The sequence below is a fragment of the Seriola aureovittata genome, chromosome 14 (assembly GCF_021018895.1).
Source record: "Seriola aureovittata isolate HTS-2021-v1 ecotype China chromosome 14, ASM2101889v1, whole genome shotgun sequence".
NCBI classification, from domain to species: domain Eukaryota; kingdom Metazoa; phylum Chordata; class Actinopteri; order Carangiformes; family Carangidae; genus Seriola; species Seriola aureovittata.
Window position 1 is genome coordinate 2,268,907 of NC_079377.1, and position 17,945 is coordinate 2,286,851.

The 17,945-nt window shown below is 38.9% G+C and overlaps 1 protein-coding gene across 5 annotated transcripts; it reads left to right on the plus strand.

The window, feature by feature from the left end:
• The first annotated feature begins 1,350 nt into the window (after positions 1-1,350).
• On the plus strand, positions 1,351-17,724 carry LOC130181049 (uncharacterized). 5 transcript variants are annotated; one of them, XM_056394791.1, is made up of 9 exons: positions 1,351-1,467; positions 3,089-3,144; positions 3,259-3,357; positions 3,559-3,657; positions 13,146-13,244; positions 13,446-13,544; positions 14,829-14,847; positions 15,194-15,323; positions 15,413-17,724. In XM_056394791.1, exons 2-9 carry the CDS (start codon positions 3,101-3,103, stop codon positions 15,802-15,804), a joined length of 981 nt encoding a protein of 326 aa, XP_056250766.1. In that variant the 5' UTR covers positions 1,351-1,467; positions 3,089-3,100; the 3' UTR covers positions 15,805-17,724. The 5 variants fall into 5 exon arrangements, with proteins under 5 accessions (XP_056250766.1, XP_056250768.1, XP_056250767.1 ...); XM_056394793.1 differs by lacking the exons at positions 1,351-1,467; positions 3,089-3,144; positions 3,259-3,357; positions 3,559-3,657 and adding exons at positions 9,794-9,876; positions 11,988-12,043; positions 12,158-12,238; positions 12,844-12,921; XM_056394792.1 differs by lacking the exons at positions 1,351-1,467; positions 3,089-3,144; positions 3,259-3,357; positions 3,559-3,657 and adding exons at positions 10,695-10,849; positions 11,988-12,043; positions 12,158-12,238; positions 12,844-12,921.
• Positions 17,725-17,945: the final 221 nt, after the last annotated feature.

Genomic DNA, 17,945 nt, shown 5'->3' on the forward strand with positions numbered 1-17,945 from the left:
TTTTTCTCCTGTGGTGAACACAGTGTACAGTCTATCACATTTTCCAAAACAGAATAAAGTTCATTTAACTGACTAAAATGAGCACTATAGTTTTCCATAGTTTTCATTTCCAGCAGAAAGCTGTAAAACAGTTCAGATCAGAGTTTGTTACTGTAAAAGAAGTGATGTTCTTATTGGCCATATATGTCATTCTTTAGTTTTCTTGTCTTTTCCTCTCCTGACAGCATGGTGGGCCTTCTTTTGTATTCTCAAGTCTATGGTTCTCAATAAAACAGAAAATACAATCAGAAATAAAATTGTTTATAAGAGTTGCTCTTGTAGGTATTTCATGTGTGACTTTTCCCTCCACACACCTTAACCCATCACCCTCCATGTTTTCATAAAACATTTCTGAGATTTAATTTCATGTGTCAAAAGTCTAATGTAAACTTGTGTCTGGTCTGAACATTGTTTGGGGGAGTAAACAGTGTGAATAGAAGTAGCAAAATAGTCATGTTTGTCACATATAGTAACATATTCAGGGGAACTCTCATCATTTCTAAATTCGAGTTTAAATTACATTAAATTAAAGTTTGACACTCTGCCCCTGAAGTCACGGGCAGCTCATGTTGACCTCGAGCGTCTCCTCTATACAGAAGGTGACGCAATTTCATACCACTGGCACTGCCTGTTATTCGTCAGTGGTATGAAGCACAGACAGTTGAGTATGTATAAATAATGGTATATATGCAATTGTCTCTGGTTAAGTCGCGCTACGGGAAGAAGACTGTGTCCCACGTGACTGCAGTCCTTTAATACCCCCGCCCCTGAAGTCAGCGGTGTTGTGTAAAAAAGTGATTGTCAGCCAAAATGTGATTGCTGTCCGCGGAAGCGCGCACGGCCGCTTAAAGCTGTATCACACAGTTTGCATTTACAGTTTAAAGCTGCTTTTACCTCAATCAACAGTCGTGACGTTTAAATACACACAACTTTATGTATATGGCAATAGCAGACATGTCTTTGTGAATCTTTAATGTTTATTATTCATTAGTCGAAAGCAATTTTATTGCCTCTGTTGACAAATTAAAGTCACTTTTTCTCTTAGATGTAAAGACTTTGTCCATTTCATATGTCACTTTTTTTTTTTGTAGAAAGTGTTCAGAGTGTGATTAGATATGTTAGGCAAGAATGTGGCCATTTTATACTTGCCCCGATGAAGGCCTAATGGCGGAAACTTGTATGTTTTTATTGTTGTAATGAAGCCAGGAGAAAATAAAGGCTTTTTAAATCATGAAAAGTGTTCGCTTCCTCAAAATGATGGAGGTAAAAGCTGCTGCAGATGGATGTAAACTGTGCGATACAGCTTTAAGCGGCCGCGCGCTACCGCGCGCGCTACCGCGGACAGCATTCACATTTGGCAGAGTCACTTTCCAGGAACCCTGTAGCTCAGTCAGGCAAACGAGCTGCAGCAGGAAAACGACTGGAGAGGCAAGTGTTTGTTTCAGTGCAGTTGTCTTGTTAAATACAAAGAGCCACTATTTTTGAATCACTTTAAAGTAGAAATGTTTCTCTTTTCACTCAGTCGGCGTTGTCACATCCTGGACTGCAGTTGTTCTTGTATGACGCAGTAGCTACTGACCAACTTCCTCAAAGAAAGGGTCACTTCTCATGTTGAAAGATTTCTACTGACCTGTAGAATAAACAGCTGGTAGAATATCATAAGTCTGCAACTCCAACAAAAGGAGACGTTGTCATTTTTTTAAGGCAGTGATGGAGTTTGGTCGTGGTGAAAAATGAAAGGAATTTTTCTTTATTTCTAAAATTTCAAACCTGGACTTAAGATAAAGCTGTGGTGCTCGGGTGAATCCTCTGGCTCATCTTTATCTGACGTAGCTCTGTTTCAAGTAAACAGTACTTGTACTTGTACTTGTACTTGTACTTGTACTTGAAATGTAGTGGAGTCAAAAGTACAATAATTGTCTTTCAGTGTAGTGGAACAAAAGTCATAAGTTTCCAAAAAAGTGTATATTCAAGTGAAATACATATTCTCAAGCAATATGATTAAGTACATGAACTCAAGTAAATGTACTTCATCACTGTCCACCCCTGAATGTAACATGTAGGGCAGGCATGTCCAAAGTCCGGCCCGGGGGCCCGCCAGCACTGTTGACCACAGTATAAAATACACGCCTACAAAAAAAGCTATTTGACATTTCACCAGAAGGTGGCAGTAGACCTGTGGCCGCACTCTCGCCGCCGTGACCCTTGTGTGACCCTTTGAGCCCATTTCTGACATGGCGACTGTAACTAAAAAAAGAAAAGTTGACAGCGAGGGCCGCCAGCTCCCTCTTGTCGACTTCTATCTCCAGCTGGATGAAGGCAGGTTCCAAGAGATTCGAACATTTGCTAAGAAATTGCTGAGCTTGTTTGGCTCCACATATTTGTGCGAGGAGACATTCCCGGTTATGAACATTAAACAAGAGCCGCGTGAGGACGAGACTAAGTGACTCTCACCTGCGTGACGTCATGCGCATCAAAAACCACTGTTTTTGAGCCAGACCTGGACTAGGCCTACATACTGCAGTCCAGATCTCAGTATCACCCTTCACATTAGTGCAGGCAAGATATGTGTTTAGTCCTCTGAGGTGGATAAATTCTAAAATCTCTGTGATTTTTTTGTGATGATCAAAACCACAGTTTTGAATATGCATGAGCCACTGTTTTAAATTTAGAAGTTTACAGTGAGCATTTAATAGTGAATAATATGTAATGTTTCAAATGAACCTAGATATGTTTCAGCTTCCCAAAAGTTTTTTTTCCAGACAGACTTTTTCTTCACTTTATGTGGTCTTCAAATATGAAAGGCAGAGTGATTTTGGCAACAAAAAAAAATGAAGTATGCCATTTGCAATAAAAATTTCATAAAATAGTTAATTTGTATTTAATGTTAATGGTTCAAAGAATGTCAGGTTGAGTGGTCAGCCCCCACACATTTTCACCTGACCAAATCTGGCCCTCTTTGCAAAAGGTTTGGACACCCCTGATGTAGGCTAATTTGTCTGCAATGCCACATGTCTGTCTTTTTATCTCTTTTCATGGTTGTGAACAGTGAAAAGACAAGATGCAACCATTGCCAGGAAACAGGACGACCTTTCCCCATCCAAGGTCAGGCTGTAAAATGTTCTGACTGTCCTCAGCATTATACCTTTCTTGTTTCTGGATTTCATACTGTAGACTGCAGTTTCTGTTTCAAGTGATATGATGCCATATGCTCTGCAGGGAGAAATCTACTCACATGTTAGCTCCTCCCTCGGCTCCTGTTTGCCCTCTGCCGGACTCTGGCTACCAGAGCGACTTTGGCTCTGATAGCGGCCTGAGGTAATAAGACAGTAGAAGTAAAATGATCCTTCAGGTTCAACCACTGAATTCTCTTTCAAGAAAACAGTTGGAACATAGTTTATTTTACGTTGTCAAAGCTATTCTATTGTACTGTAGCAATAACTGATGACACATCAAAGGTTGATTATTCAAATGATTCAACTCCATATACTCAGTATTTTCTTTGTGTTTTTTTTGAAGTGATATTCGCTCCACATGTAGCTCCACTCAGACCATAACAGAGAGTGACAGGTCCCGGGATACACCTCCATTTTTTCAAGACAAACCCAGACGTGTAAGGTAAGCTGACAGCTAAGGAGGATACATTATTTGTATGTTATCATACTGTATGTTTATTTATTCTAGAAATGTGACATGTTCATTTGTTTGTTCACAGGCAGAACAATTGTAGTTAGTTGGTTACATTTCAGATCATTATTATTATGACAGCTATAATTTTCTTTCATTTAATTGTCATAATCTGAGTTCAGTGTTAAAAGTCAAATTCATTTACCAGTAAATATACATTAAATTAAGGGACAGACCATTTTTGAAGTTATCCAAAGAGTCTGAATTTAAGAGAAAGCATGTGACCACAACAGCAGTAATCAGGTGACGGTTCCCTGTGTTAGTCAGTATCTGCTGCTGCTTAGATAAACTGTTGAAGCGCTGTGCTACTAGAAAGTCAGAGAACTGCCACAGACAAGAGACAAAGACATGGAAAACTCTTTCAAGGTCACTGGTTAAAAAATAAAATAACAATGAAATCAACTTCCTGACTTTAAATATCATTTTCATAGATTTTTAACTTAAGACTGTATCACCTGACATTCCCATATGTCCATTAGAGATGATGTTATTTAAGGGAGACCCTCACAAGTTACTTGACAGTTGTTGAGACAGGATGCAAACAGTTGAACAGCTGAGCCAAACTCCCACATCATGGATGTTCAATGAGAACTTTGTGATTTGCAGTGTCAAAGGCAATTTATAGACAATATTGTATTGTATGTAATTCAATGGGGCCGACTCTGTCTGGGGTATAAGATACTGTAGGTTTGTTCAAATAAGGTCATTACTATTATTTACACTAAAGATATCACATATGTCAAAGTGGATAAAGATTTCTGTAGATAGAAGGTGGTTTCCAAACACCTTCAACACCTTCCATTATAAAAACTTTGAAATTGTATTTTGTAACTAAATTCCAATTTTTCTGTGTCATCTTTTTCTGTTTAGATCGAGAGGCAAAGACACGGTAAGAGTTTCCTCTGCAGCCAAGTGTTGCAGTAAGAAGCTTTATCTCAGAGCTCAGCTTTTCTTTTATCTAACGACTTCAATAAAACATACAGTATCTCACAAAAGTGAGTACACCCCCTCACATTTTTGCAAATATTTTATTATATCTTTTCATGGGACAATACTATAGAAATGAAACTTTGATATAACTTAAAGTAGTGAGTGTACAGCTTGTATAGCAGTATAGATTTACTGTCCTCTGAAAATAACTCAACACACAGCCATTAATGTCTAAACAGCTGGCAACACAAGTGAGTACACCTCACAGTGAACATGTCCAAACTGTGCCCAATTGTGTCGTTGTCCCTCCCTGGTGTCATGTGACTCGTTAGTGTTACAAAGTTACAGGTGTGAATGGGGAGCAGGGCTTTTAAATTTGGTGTTTTCTCTCTCATACTCTCATACTGGTCACTGGATATTCAACATGGCGCCTCATGGCAAAGAACTCTCTGAGGATCTGAAAAATGGAATTGTTGCTCTTCATAAAGATGGCCTAGGCTATAAGAAGATTCTTAACACCCTGAAACAGAGCTACAGCACGGTGGCCAAGATCATACAGCGGTTTTCCAGGACAGGTTCCACTCAGACCAGGCCTTGCTATGGTCGACCAAAGAAGTTGAGTCCACGTGTTTAGTGTCATATCCAGAGGTTGGCTTCAAAAAATAGACGAATGAGTGCTGCCTGCATTGCTGCAGAGGTTGTGGAAGTGGGGGGGTCAGCCTGTCAATGCTCAGACCATACGCCGCACACTGCATCAAATCGTTCTGCATGTCCGTCGTCCCAGAAGGAAGCCTCTTCTGAAGCTGATGCACAAGAAAGCCTGCAAAGAGTTTGCTGAAGACAAGCAGTCCAAGAGCAAGGATTACCGGAACCATGTCCTGTGGTCTGACGAGACCAAGATAAACTTGTTTGGCTCAGATGGTGTCAAGCGTGTGTGTGGCGGCACCCTGGCGAGGAGTACAAAGACAACTGTGTCTTGCCTACAGTCAAGCATGGTGGTGATAGCGTCATGGTCTGGGGCTCCATGAGTGCTGCCGGCACTGGGGAGCTGCAGTTCATTGAGGGAAACATGAATATCCAGTGACCAGTATGAGAGTATGAGAGAGAAAACACCAAATTTAAAAGCCCTGCTCCCCATTCACACCTGTAACTTTGTAACACTAACGAGTCACATGACACCAGGGAGGGACAACGACACAATTGGGCACAGTTTGGACATGTTCACTGTGAGGTGTACTCACTTGTGTTGCCAGCTGTTTAGACATTAATGGCTGTGTGTTGAGTTATTTTCAGAGGACAGTAAATCTATACTGCTATACAAGCTGTACACTCACTACTTTAAGTTATATCAAAGTTTCATTTCTTTAGTGTTGTCCCCTGAAAAGATATAATCAATTATTTGCAAAAATGTGAGGGGTGCACTCACTTTTGTTAGATACTGTACATTGTCTGCCACGGTCTAAAAATCTAATAGGATTGTTGAGAAATGCAAATCATGAAATAAAACAGATTATATTTCTGTGGATTTGATGGTAAAGGAAGGTAAAAAGTGCTGTTTCTTTTCCTTTTGATATTTCAAATGATGGATTAGTTAGACTTAATATACACTGTTGGCCACTTCAGATACTTTGCATCAATCACAAATTATACTTGTCAGTTTGTGTTGATCATGACATTCATCTTCATGTGTCCTCTCAGACTCTGCTTTCTAAAATAGAAAGCATTGTTGCAGATCTAATGAAATGTGAGGCTTCGCCAGTTGTCGTTGCAGTTTCCCTCGTTGTGACAGCAGTAGTTCTCTGTTTCGTCGGCAGTCTTTTTACCCGAGGTACTGCATTTTTCTGATCATTTCTCTAACGTATTACTGATAAACATTCTTAAATATTTGCTGATCAGGGAAATCATTTTATTTTTCAGAGAGGGGGGCGACTCCAGAGGTGAAAATTGTGCTGCCGGGCTATTCAGGAGAAGGGAAGAGCACAGCAGAAACGGATAAGATGCTGAAGCAAGTTATTGAAGAACTTAAAAAGGAAGTGGAAAGAAGGGTTCGATCAGAAATCCAAGCAAAGAAAGATACAAGCGAAGCTACAGAAAGTTCTGGATTCATCATGTCTATAATCAGTTTTTCTTTTCGATGGTTAATTGTTCTTTTTCTTTTTCTTTTTTTTTATATTTTGCAATTCTATATTTATTGGATAGTTGAGGACATTCCACCATTTACAGACATATAGCCCTGCTGTTACAGAGAGAGTAAGAGAGAAATCAGCAGTAAATAATCAGTATGGCTAAGAGCCCTTCCTTTCTCAACATCCTTTTTTTTTTTTTTAAACAACATGTATTCAGTAGAATTTCCTATAACTATTTTACAATTCTAAAAAGGGATGTAATTTAACCCATGTGTGCATTAATGTGTTGGGAGACAATCCAGTAAGTTATCTACATTTCAAGACAAAAAAATGACAAGAAATGAATATATACTGTAGCGGATGTACCTGTCCTGGCATCAGTCACAAGCCATTAAAGAAGTTAATTGTAAGGACATGCAGAGTTATGGACCCAAAATTGACACTTTCTTACTCTTCCCACCATCAATCTTTAAAATTGATAGGAAAAAGAGACAAAGGACCCTTCTCCCACAAACAGACCATGCTTTTAGCATGTCAGAGAGATACACAACCAGACCATGGGTCAAAGGGTCAGCTCCAGAGGATCAATGAATGGACACCAGGCAACTGGAGAATATAGGCAAAATCTCCCATTTGTAACAATAAGACTCTCTCTAATGATATTTGATTGTTTCTTTTTTAGGAAAAGTAATACCATAAGAACTGATTATCACTAAGCCACATTCCAATCTGAGGAAGAATATAGAATTAAATATCTAACTGTTCTGTAACTCATGAGATGTTTCTATGTAATAGCTCTCTTCTCCAAGTGGAAACACAGGAGGAGACGGGTGACGCCCAAGAAACGTGCGTCTGCCACCAGGGGAACAGTCGTGATCAATTCACACATTGCTCTGTAGCTATGTAGCTCCAAGCTCCAAGCTCCAAGCCCAGCTCTGAATCATCGGCTCTTAGCTTTAAGCTGCTAGCCACAAAAACTCATGGCTCTTAGCCACAGGCTTTTGTCTGCGTCTTTTATTCTTTCTTTGCTACATGCTACAAGTAACATTCTTTTTGTCTACACACGCTAACAGAACCAAAACAACAGAAGTGCTTAATAAGTCATTAATGAGAAGTGAATAATTTTGTTACTTTTGATTATTATCATGTTTTCCTTCTTGAAGATTTTTGACAGTTTTAAGTCATCTGGTCAACGCCAGTTTAATAAATTTCTTTATTTACACCCAGTTGTTGTCCTGTTGTGTTCTTTTGACGTAGAGGCCGGAGATCCATTGAATCGAGAAGTCATGGCTTCTGATATGAGATTGATTAATTCATGTTTTAATAAAACATTACTAAGATTTTAAGTCGAAAAACAAAAGTGCAAGGAGGGTGGTGATTTAAAAAGCCTTTATTTTCTCATGGCTTTATTATAACAATAATAACATGCCTATGCGTTTCAGCCATTACTGTAGGCCTTCATCTGGGCAAGTATAAAATGGCCACCGTTGGGCTCTTCCATTTATAAGGTAGCATTGATCAGAATGGACAGAGAAGTTTTAACATGATAGGTCCAGGCAGTCATATGGCAGACTCTTCAATTTGCAGGTTGGCAAACAATCACATGGTCAGCATGAACAGGTGTAGTCCATAACAATTAAAATCACAAAATCAACCATGTCAAACAGAGAGAACAAACAACAAATTGATATATATATACATAACATCCTAGAACATCTCAATATTTCAGTACACTTGAAGAAGGCATCAAATAGTACTTTCGAGAGTCTCTTTCTCTGGGGCCCAAGAAATGAGATTCCTCAGTCAACAAGATTTACAAAGAAGCAACTTTTACAAAAAAGGAGAGAAATCAAGTTCCACATTTAAACCTGGAAATCAAATAGCTTTCAAAGTATATATCCAGAACGATTCTCTTTGTAAGAGCCGTTTCAATCTCTCTCCACCCCGTATTGAATGTTTTATAATATAAAACATGCATATAAAATGTATATGTTCTATGCCAGAAATCTTTAGTGTGTGTAGTCCTTATAAAGTGCTTATGTTCAGCCCGTCTTGCTTTAAGTTTACACTTAGTTCTCCCAATATAAAAACAACCACAAGGACATTCAAGTCTGTAAACTACATATGATGTATTGCAATTAATAAATGACCTTATTTTATACTTATGACCTGATGTAATGTCAGTAAAGTAGTTGATGTTAGTAGTTACCTGCTCTAGTACTTCACCAGGTTTTCTGCTGCACAGGGGTAAAGCAGCTTTTCAGCTCTTCTAAAGCTGGAAAAAGCTTCTCTAAGTGAACTGTCACTTTTCAAAATATCCCACTTTCTTACAATGATTTGTGTATTTCTGTTTGATTCATTGCTGTAGTGTGTCACGAAGTACACCGGATTTGAATTTGGTTCTGTTGGCAGTCTTGTGTATTTTAGGAAGCATGTAAAAAGAAGGGATTCTTGGGCTGTTGCACAATAGAAAATCACATTCTTTTTGTGTAATCCACTCGCCTGTAGGAGCATTTCTCTCAATTCAGTTTTAATTTGCTCTGTTTGGCTAGACAATAAAGGTTCATAGTACTCACGGTTATCCAGCATGGCCTCTATGTACTTGTCTCTGCCCCACACCACTACTGCCCATCATTTATCAGCTCTTTTGATTATGATGTTTTCATTAGTTGAGAGCAATTTTATTGCCTCTGTTGACGAATTAAAGTCACTTTTTCTCTTAGATGTAAAGACTTTGTCCACTTCATATGTCACTTTTTTTTTGTAGAAAGTGTTCAGAGTGTGATTAGATATGTTAGGCAAGAATGTGGCCATTTTATACTTGCCCCGATGAAGGCCTAATGGCTGAAACTTGTATGTTTTTATTGTTGTAATGAAGCCAGGAGAAAATAAAGGCTTTTTAAATCATGAAAGGTGTTCTCTTCCTCAAAATGACTGAGGTAAAAGCTGCTGCAGATGGATGTAAACTGTGCGATACAGCTTTAAGCGGACGTGCACGCTACCGCGGACAGCATTCACATTTGGCAGAGTCACTTTCCAGGAACCCTGTAGCTCAGTCAGGCAAACGAGCTGCAGAAGGAAAACGACTGGAGAGGCAAATGTTTGTTTCAGTGCAGTTGTCTTGTTTAACAAAAACAAAGAGCCACTATTTTTGAATCACTTTAAAGTAGAAATGTTTCACCACCCTCTTGAGTGCCTCAGATTTTTGCCAAGAATCCATTTCTGAGATTTAATTTCATGTGTCAAAAGTCTAATGTAAACTTGTGTCTGGTCTGAACATTGTTTGGGGGAGTAAACAGTGTGAACAGATTTTGCAAAACAGTCATGTTTGTCACATATAGTAACATATTCAGGGAAACTCTCATCATTTCTAAATTTCAGTTTAAATTACATTAAATTAAAGTTTGACGCCCCCTGATGTGACCCTTATAAAGAAGGTGACGCATTACAGGCAGAATGCGTATGGAATTTCATACCACTGGCACTGCCTGTAATGAGTCAGTGGCATGAACCAGAGAAAGGTGACTTTATACTATTTATAGTATACTCAACACATAGGCTACGAAAACTTTATTTATATGGTAATAGCAGACATGTCTTTGTGAATCTTTAATGTTTATTGAAACGGAATAATCACAATTGTGGCCGTAGAAGAGTGCAATTTAAATGGCTTAATCAGGCCCGACATTAAGCCTCTACATGATCAACAGTATAGTATTGTTCCCAGTGTTTTTGTGTGTTTGGTATTTCTACCATCCTTTTTATACTTGGAAACAAGCCTGTTATTAACATGATTTATGGATAGGTTAGGCTGTATATAAAGGAATAAATGATCGGAAATGATCCTTATGATTTATGATTATTTTAGCTGCCCTGTGCGCCAGATTATAACCACTCAAGTCCATTTCAGCTGCTGTGATACCTTCTGCCAGAAAGTGATCACAGCATCTGCCTTCTTCTCAAGCGGCCATGCGGACAGCATTCACATTTGGCAGAGAGTCACTTTCTGACAGGAACCCTGTAGCAAAGTCAGGCAAACGAGCTGCAGCAGGAAAACGACTGGAGAGGCAAGTGTTTGTTTCAGTGCAGTTGTCTTGTTAAATACAAAGAGCCACTATTTTTGAATCACTTTAAAGTAGAAATGTTTCTCTTTTCACTCAGTCGGCGTTGTCACATCCTGGACTGCAGTTGTTCTTGTATGACGCAGTAGCTACTGACCAACTTCCTCAAAGAAAGGGTCACTTCTCATGTTGAAAGACCTATCGTTAGTGTTATAATGTAATGTAACCAGAGCTGGACAAAGTACACAAATGCATTAGTAGAGTCAGAATATGGATATTCAGAGTATAGATATACATCCTGGTCAAATATTCCTCCAATACAAGTGAAAGTTGTTTAGTTAGATTTTTACTTGAGTTAAAGTACTGGAGTACTACATTTTAAAATACCTCAGTATTCAAAAGTACATTCTATCAACATATTGTTGTATTGTTCCACATTTACTGAACCTAATGACTCTGAAACAACCTGCTGACGGACTGACTGACTGACTGACTGACTGACTGACTGACTGTAGAATCTGGAGAATAAAAGCTTGTAGAATATGATACAAAGACTTAAGACATGGACATAAAAACAACTGACTTCCTCAAAGAAAGGGTCACTTCTCATATTGAAAGATTTCTACTGACCTGTAGAATAAACAGCTGGTAGAATATGATAAGTCTGTGATAATGGCTATAAAAACACAACTCCAACAAAAGGAGACATTGTCATTTTTTTAAGGCAGTGATGGAGTTTGGTCGTGGTGAAAAATGAAAGGAATTCTTCTTTATTTCTAAAATTTCAAACCTGGACTTAAGATAAAGCTGTGGTGCTAGGGTGAATCCTCTGGCTCATCTTTATCTGACGTAGCTCTGTTTCAAGTAAACAGTACTTGTACTTGTACTTGTACTTGTACTTGTACTTGAAATGTAGTGGAGTCAAAAGTACAATAATTGTCTTTCAGTGTAGTGGAACAAAAGTCATAAGTTTCCAAAAAAGTGTATATTCAAGTGAAATACATATTCTCAAGAAATATGATTAAGTACATGAACTCAATTAAATGTACTTCATCACTGTCCACCCCTGAATGTAACATGTAGGCTAATTTGTCTGCAATGCCACATGTCTGTCTTTTTTATCTCCTTTCATGGTTGTGAACAGTGAAAAGACAAGATGCAACCATTGCCAGTAAACAGGACGACCTTTCCCCGTCAAAGGTCAGGCTGTTAAATGTTCTGACTGTCCTCAGCATTATACCTTTCTTGTTGCTGGATTTCATACTGTAGACTGCAGTTTCTGTTTCAAGTGATATGATGCCATATGCTCTGCAGGGAGAAATCTACTCGCAAGTATGTTGCCACTCTGCCGGACACTGGCTACCAGAGCGGCTATGGCACTGATAGCGGCCTGAGGTAATAAGATAGTAGAAGTAAAATGATCCTACTATTGTACTGTAGCAATAACTTTGTCAAAGTGGCAATATATTGATTTATAGCTGTAGAGTATCTGTGCTAAGGGATATAAATGTACTGTGCTAAGCAAAACTAAATATCTCATAATGTTAAGAGACAGTAGGAATTAGAAAATCGAATAAAGACTTCATTATGAGTGCACTTTGCCAGAGATACAAACATGTACCTGCCAGTCTCTATGGCTGCAGATGTAGGTGCAATAGAAATTTAACCTGATTGAAGAAGAAAGATATTTACAAGCTCTTTGATTTAAATGTGACGTGGCCATGATGGCTCGTGATTTTGCTGTGAAAAGCAGGTTTTTCTCACCAAAGGGGCACAATGCAGAAAAGAAAGGTTTCCACAGAAATGGCACTGAGACAGGAATGGCTGGTGTTTAGTATGTCTCTTTGTAAAGCTGCTAGTATGAGGAGGATAGAATGAACATTATGTCTATGAGGCATTTTCACATTAAAAATAAGAGAAATTCTGATGACACATCAAAGGTTGATAATTCAAATTATTCATCTCCATATACTCAGTATTTTCTTTGTGTTTTTATGTAGCTCCACTCAGACCATATCAGAGAGTGACAAGTCCCGGGATACACCTCCATTTTTTCAAGACAAACCCAGACGTGTACGGTAAGCTGACAGCTAAGGAGGATTCATTATTTGTATGTTATCATACTGTATGTTTATTTATTCTAGAAATGTGACATGTTCATTTGTTTGTTCAACTTTCCCCGTCCAAGGTCAGGCTGTAAAATGTTCTGACTGTCCTCAGCATTATACCTTTCTTGTTTCTGGATTTCATACTGTAGACTGCAGTTTCTGTTTCAAGTGATATGATGCCATATGCTCTGCAGGGAGAAATCTACTCACATGTTAGCTCCTCCCTCGGCTCCTGTTTGCCCTCTGCCGGACTATGGCTACCAGAGCGACTTTGGCTCTGATAGCGGCCTGAGGTAATAAGACAGTAGAAGTAAAATGATCCTTCAGGTTCAACCACTGAATTCTCTTTCAAGAAAACAGTTGGAACATAGTTTATTTTACGTTGTCAAAGCTATTCTATTGTACTGTAGCAATAACTGATGACACATCAAAGGTTGATTATTCAAATGATTCAACTCCATATACTCAGTATTTTCTTTGTGTTTTTTTTGAAGTGATATTCGCTCCACATGTAGCTCCACTCAGACCATAACAGAGAGTGACAGGTCCCGGGATACACCTCCATTTTTTCAAGACAAACCCAGACGTGTAAGGTAAGCTGACAGCTAAGGAGGATTCATTATTTGTATGTTATCATACTGTATGTTTATTTATTCTAGAAATGTGACATGTTCATTTGTTTGTTCACAAGCAGAACAATTGTAGTTAGTTGGTTACATTTCAGATCATTATTATTATGACAGCTATTATTTTCTTTCATTTAATTGTCCTAATCTGAGTTCAGTGTTAAAAGTCAAATTCATTTACCAGTAAATATACATTAAATTAAGGGACAGACCATTTGAGTTTTTTGAAGTTATCCAAAGAATCTGAATTTAAGAGAAAGCATGTGACCACAACAGCAGTAATCAGGTGACGGTTCCCTGTGTTAGTCAGTATCTGCTGCTGCTTAGATAAACTGTTGAAGCGCTGTGCTACTAGAAAGTCAGAGAACTGCCACAGACAAGAGACAAAGACATGGAAAACTCTTTCAAGGTCACTGGTTAAAAAATAAAATAACAATGAAACCTACTTCCTGACTTTAAGTATCATTTTCATAGATTTTTTACTTAAGACTGTATCACTTAGCGCTGCACGGTGGTGCAGTGGTTAGCGCTGTCGCCTCACAGCAAGAAGGTTCCGGGTTCGAGTCCCGGCTCGGACACAGGATCTTTCTGTGTGGAGTTTGCTTCCTCCCACTGTCCAAAGACATGCAAATGAGGACTAGGCTAATTGGATACTCTAAATTGACCATAGGTGTGGCTGTGAGTGTGAATGGTTGTCTGTCTCTATGTGTTTGCCCTGCGATGGACTGGCGACCTGTCAGCCTGAAAAGATGCTGGGATAGGCTCCAGCCCCCCTGTGACCCTACTAGAGGATAAGCAGAAGAAAATGGATGGATGTATCACCTGACATTCCCATATGTCATCCTGAGAGATCCATTAGGGATGATGTTATTTAAGGGAGACCCTCACAAGTTACTTGACAGTTGTTGAGACAGGATGCAAACAGCTGAACAGCTGAGCCAAACTCCCACATCATGGATGTTCAATGAGAACTTTGTGATTTGCAGTGTCAAAGGCAATTTATAGACAATATTGTATTGTATGTAATTCAATGGGGCCGACTCTGTCTGGGGTATAAGATACTGTAGGTTTGTTAAAATAAGGTCATTACTATCATTTGCACTAAAGATATCACATATGTCAAAGTGGATAAAGATTTCTGTAGATAGAAGGTGGTTTCCAAACACCTTCAACACCTTCCATTATAAAAAACTTTGAAATTGTATTTTGTGACTAAATTCCAATTTTTCTGTGTCATCTTTTTCTGTTTAGATCGAGAGGCAAAGACACGGTAAGAGTTTCCTCTGCAGCCAAGTGTTGCAGTAAGAAGCTTTATCTCAGAGCTCAGCTTTTCTTTTATCTAACGACTTCAATAAAACATACATTGTCTGCCACGGTCTAAAAATGTAATAGGATTGTTAAGAAATGCAAATCATGAAGTTGAACAGATTATGTTTCTGTGGATTTGATGGTAAAGGAAGGTAAAAAGTGCTGTTTCTTTTCCTTTTGATATTTCAAATGATGGATTAGTTAGACTTAATATACACTGTTGGCCACTTCAGATACTTTGCATCAATCACAAATTATACTTGTCAGTTTGTGTTGATCATGACATTCATCTTCATGTGTCCTCTCAGACTCTGCTTTCTAAAATAGAAAGCATTGTTGCAGATCTAATGAAATGTGAGGCTTCGCCAGTTGTCGTTGCAGTTTCCCTCGTTGTGACAGCAGCAGTTCTCTGTTTCGTCGGCAGTCTTTTTACCCGAGGTACTGCATTTTTCTGATCATTTCTCTAACGTATTACTGATAAACATACTTAAATATTTGCTGATCAGGGAAATCATTTTATTTTTCAGAGAGGGGGGCGACTCCAGAGGTGAAAATTGTGCTGCCGAGCTATTCAGGAGAAGGGAAGATCACAGCAGAAACGGATAAGATGCTGAAGCAAGTTATTGAAGAACTAAAAAAGGAAGTGGAAAGAAGGGTTCGATCAGAAATTCAAGCAAAGAAAGATACAAGCGAAGCTACAGAAGTGGAAAGAAGGGTTCGATCAGAAATCCAAGCAAAGAAAGATACAAGCGAAGCTACAGAAGTGGAAAGAAGGGTTCGATCAGAAATTCAAGCAAAGAAAGATACAAGAAAAGCTACAAAAGGTTGTGTTGTGTCTATAGTCAGGTTATTTATGATATGGCCAACGATTCTTTTTCTTTTTCTTTCTGGTTGCAATTATTTGATATTTAATAGATAGTTGAGGACATTCCACCATTTACAGACATATAGCCCTGTTATTACAGAGAGAGTAAGAGAGAAATCAGCAGTAAATAATCAGTATGGCTAAGAGCCCTTCCTTTCTCAACATCCTTTTTCTTTTTTTTTTTTTAAACAACATGTATTCAGTAGAATTCCCCATAACTATTTTAAAATCCTAAAAAGGGATGTATTTTAACCCATGTGTGCATTAATGTTTTGGGAGACAATCCAGTAAGTTATCTACATTTAAGTTATTAATGTTCAATTTATTTGTTAACTCCAAAAATGTGAAAACCCATTTTGACAATAACTTAGAAGATATATTAATTTGTAGGCGAAGTGAAAATCACATTCTTTACATTGTGTATACTTCATTAACTATCTCTGTCCATTCCTCTCTTGTGGGAGAGTCAGGAAGCAACCAATGCCAAGTAATAGTTTTTTTTAACCAGCTGATGTAAGTACACCAAACAAGTATTCATTGAAGTGGGCTGAATGAAATTTCATGCATTTCTGTCTAGAAATGTCTTATTACTGGATGTTCCCAAATGATATGGCAGTGATTGGCGTCCTGGCTCCCACATAGTCTCCAGCACTTGGGATCCTCTCCTGTTCAGTGTGCTTTCTGCTTTGGGGTAAAAAAACCAAACATTTTTTTAGACACTTTCATCTAAATTCTCTCCATGTGTGTGATAATAAATAAACAATAATAATTAGATTAGTCCACTTCCTTTGGCTGAGGTGTTGTATAGCCTGGTGGAAGTGGGAACAAAGGATCTCCTGAACCTCTCTGTTCTGCAGCGCAGTGAGATGAGACGTTTGCTGCAGCTGTAGCTGCTTCTCTGTCCTGCCACAATGTTGTGGAGAGGAGGGTTGGTATCGTCCAAGATGGCCTCCATCTTACATTGCATGCGTCTCTCCCCAACAGTCCTGAGTGAGTCCAGACTCCTGCCAAGCACAGACCCAGACTACACTGTCCACCTCTGACTGATAAAACGTGCAGCATTTCACTGCAGACGTCAAAGGACCTGAGCTTCCTGAGGAAAACGTTTTGGGCTTTTTTCCTTGCCAAATGAACCTACAACTAACTTTGTTGGGTTAATTGTTTTTGTGGTTCTTGGTTCTTGGTTCTCTTATGGATCCTATATCCTTGGCTTTGCACAAACCAGATAATTTTCTCTCACTATAGTGCCCCACTGGTTCTATTTCGGATATATATCGGATCCAGAGGTGATATTGCGTGTGTTGGTGATGATGCCTAAACCAAGTGTTTTAATGTTCAGTGTTGATCATTTGTATTTGTATCAAAAGGAGGGAATTGCAGTAGAAAATTTTAGTGTGATTGTTCTGTGTGACCAGTGGGCCCCAGCTCACATGTTGGGAACCACTGACCTACGTTAAATATACATTTAAAACAGGAATAACAGGTGGATTATTTATTTGATAAAAATCTTAACTTTCCACTGACACCATGTTTATGTGGTGTCATGACCTGGCTCAAAGGACGGACAAAATGTGGAGACCACACATGACTCTTTAAAGTAATGTGACAGCCCTCTCCACCTGTGTACCTGTTGCTTCCTGTGTGTGGCTGCTTCCTTTACAGGTACTCGAGGTGGGTGTGGCAAAGGGTTGTCAGTACCTGGGCTCATCAGCAGACCTGGCACACCTGGGCCCTGTGTGCTACAGCCACGTTGGAGATCAGTTCTGGTTCTCTCTCCTCCTTGAGGCTCCTGTTTGCTTTGGTTGGCATTTGGTTTGTGTTGTTTCTGTTGCTGCACCATACATTGCATTCACACACTTCTTCACTCGAACACTCACTGACACTGCTGATCTTAGATTACACAAGTTTAGGTTCTTCTTCTAGATTTATTGTGTGTGTTTGTTTTTTTTTTAAATAAAACATTTGTTAATTGCCTTGTCTGTGTGCATCTCCCTCTTTTGTCATGGCCATGCAGCCCGGTTTGTGACAGTAAAATTACATTTAAGAAAACTAAATGGAGTATGTCAGTTCATCAGTTATGTGTATAGTGTGAATGAGTGAACATGTATGAGTGAAGTGAACCAAACCAACTAACCTATAGGAACAGAAGGACTGTCGGCTCAGGCACCTATGTTTATAGGCGAGCACTCCCAGGT

Bases quoted from the DNA above. Each gene is read 5' to 3' on its own strand.
- LOC130181049 (XM_056394791.1), top strand. From the start codon at position 3,101: ATGCAACCATTGCCAGGAAACAGGACGACCTTTCCCCATCCAAG. The intron at 3,145-3,258 runs GTCAGGCTGTAA...TATGCTCTGCAG, and splicing joins ACGACCTTTCCCCATCCAAG to GGAGAAATCTACTCACATGT. The intron at 15,324-15,412 runs GTACTGCATTTT...TTTATTTTTCAG, and splicing joins CGGCAGTCTTTTTACCCGAG to AGAGGGGGGCGACTCCAGAG.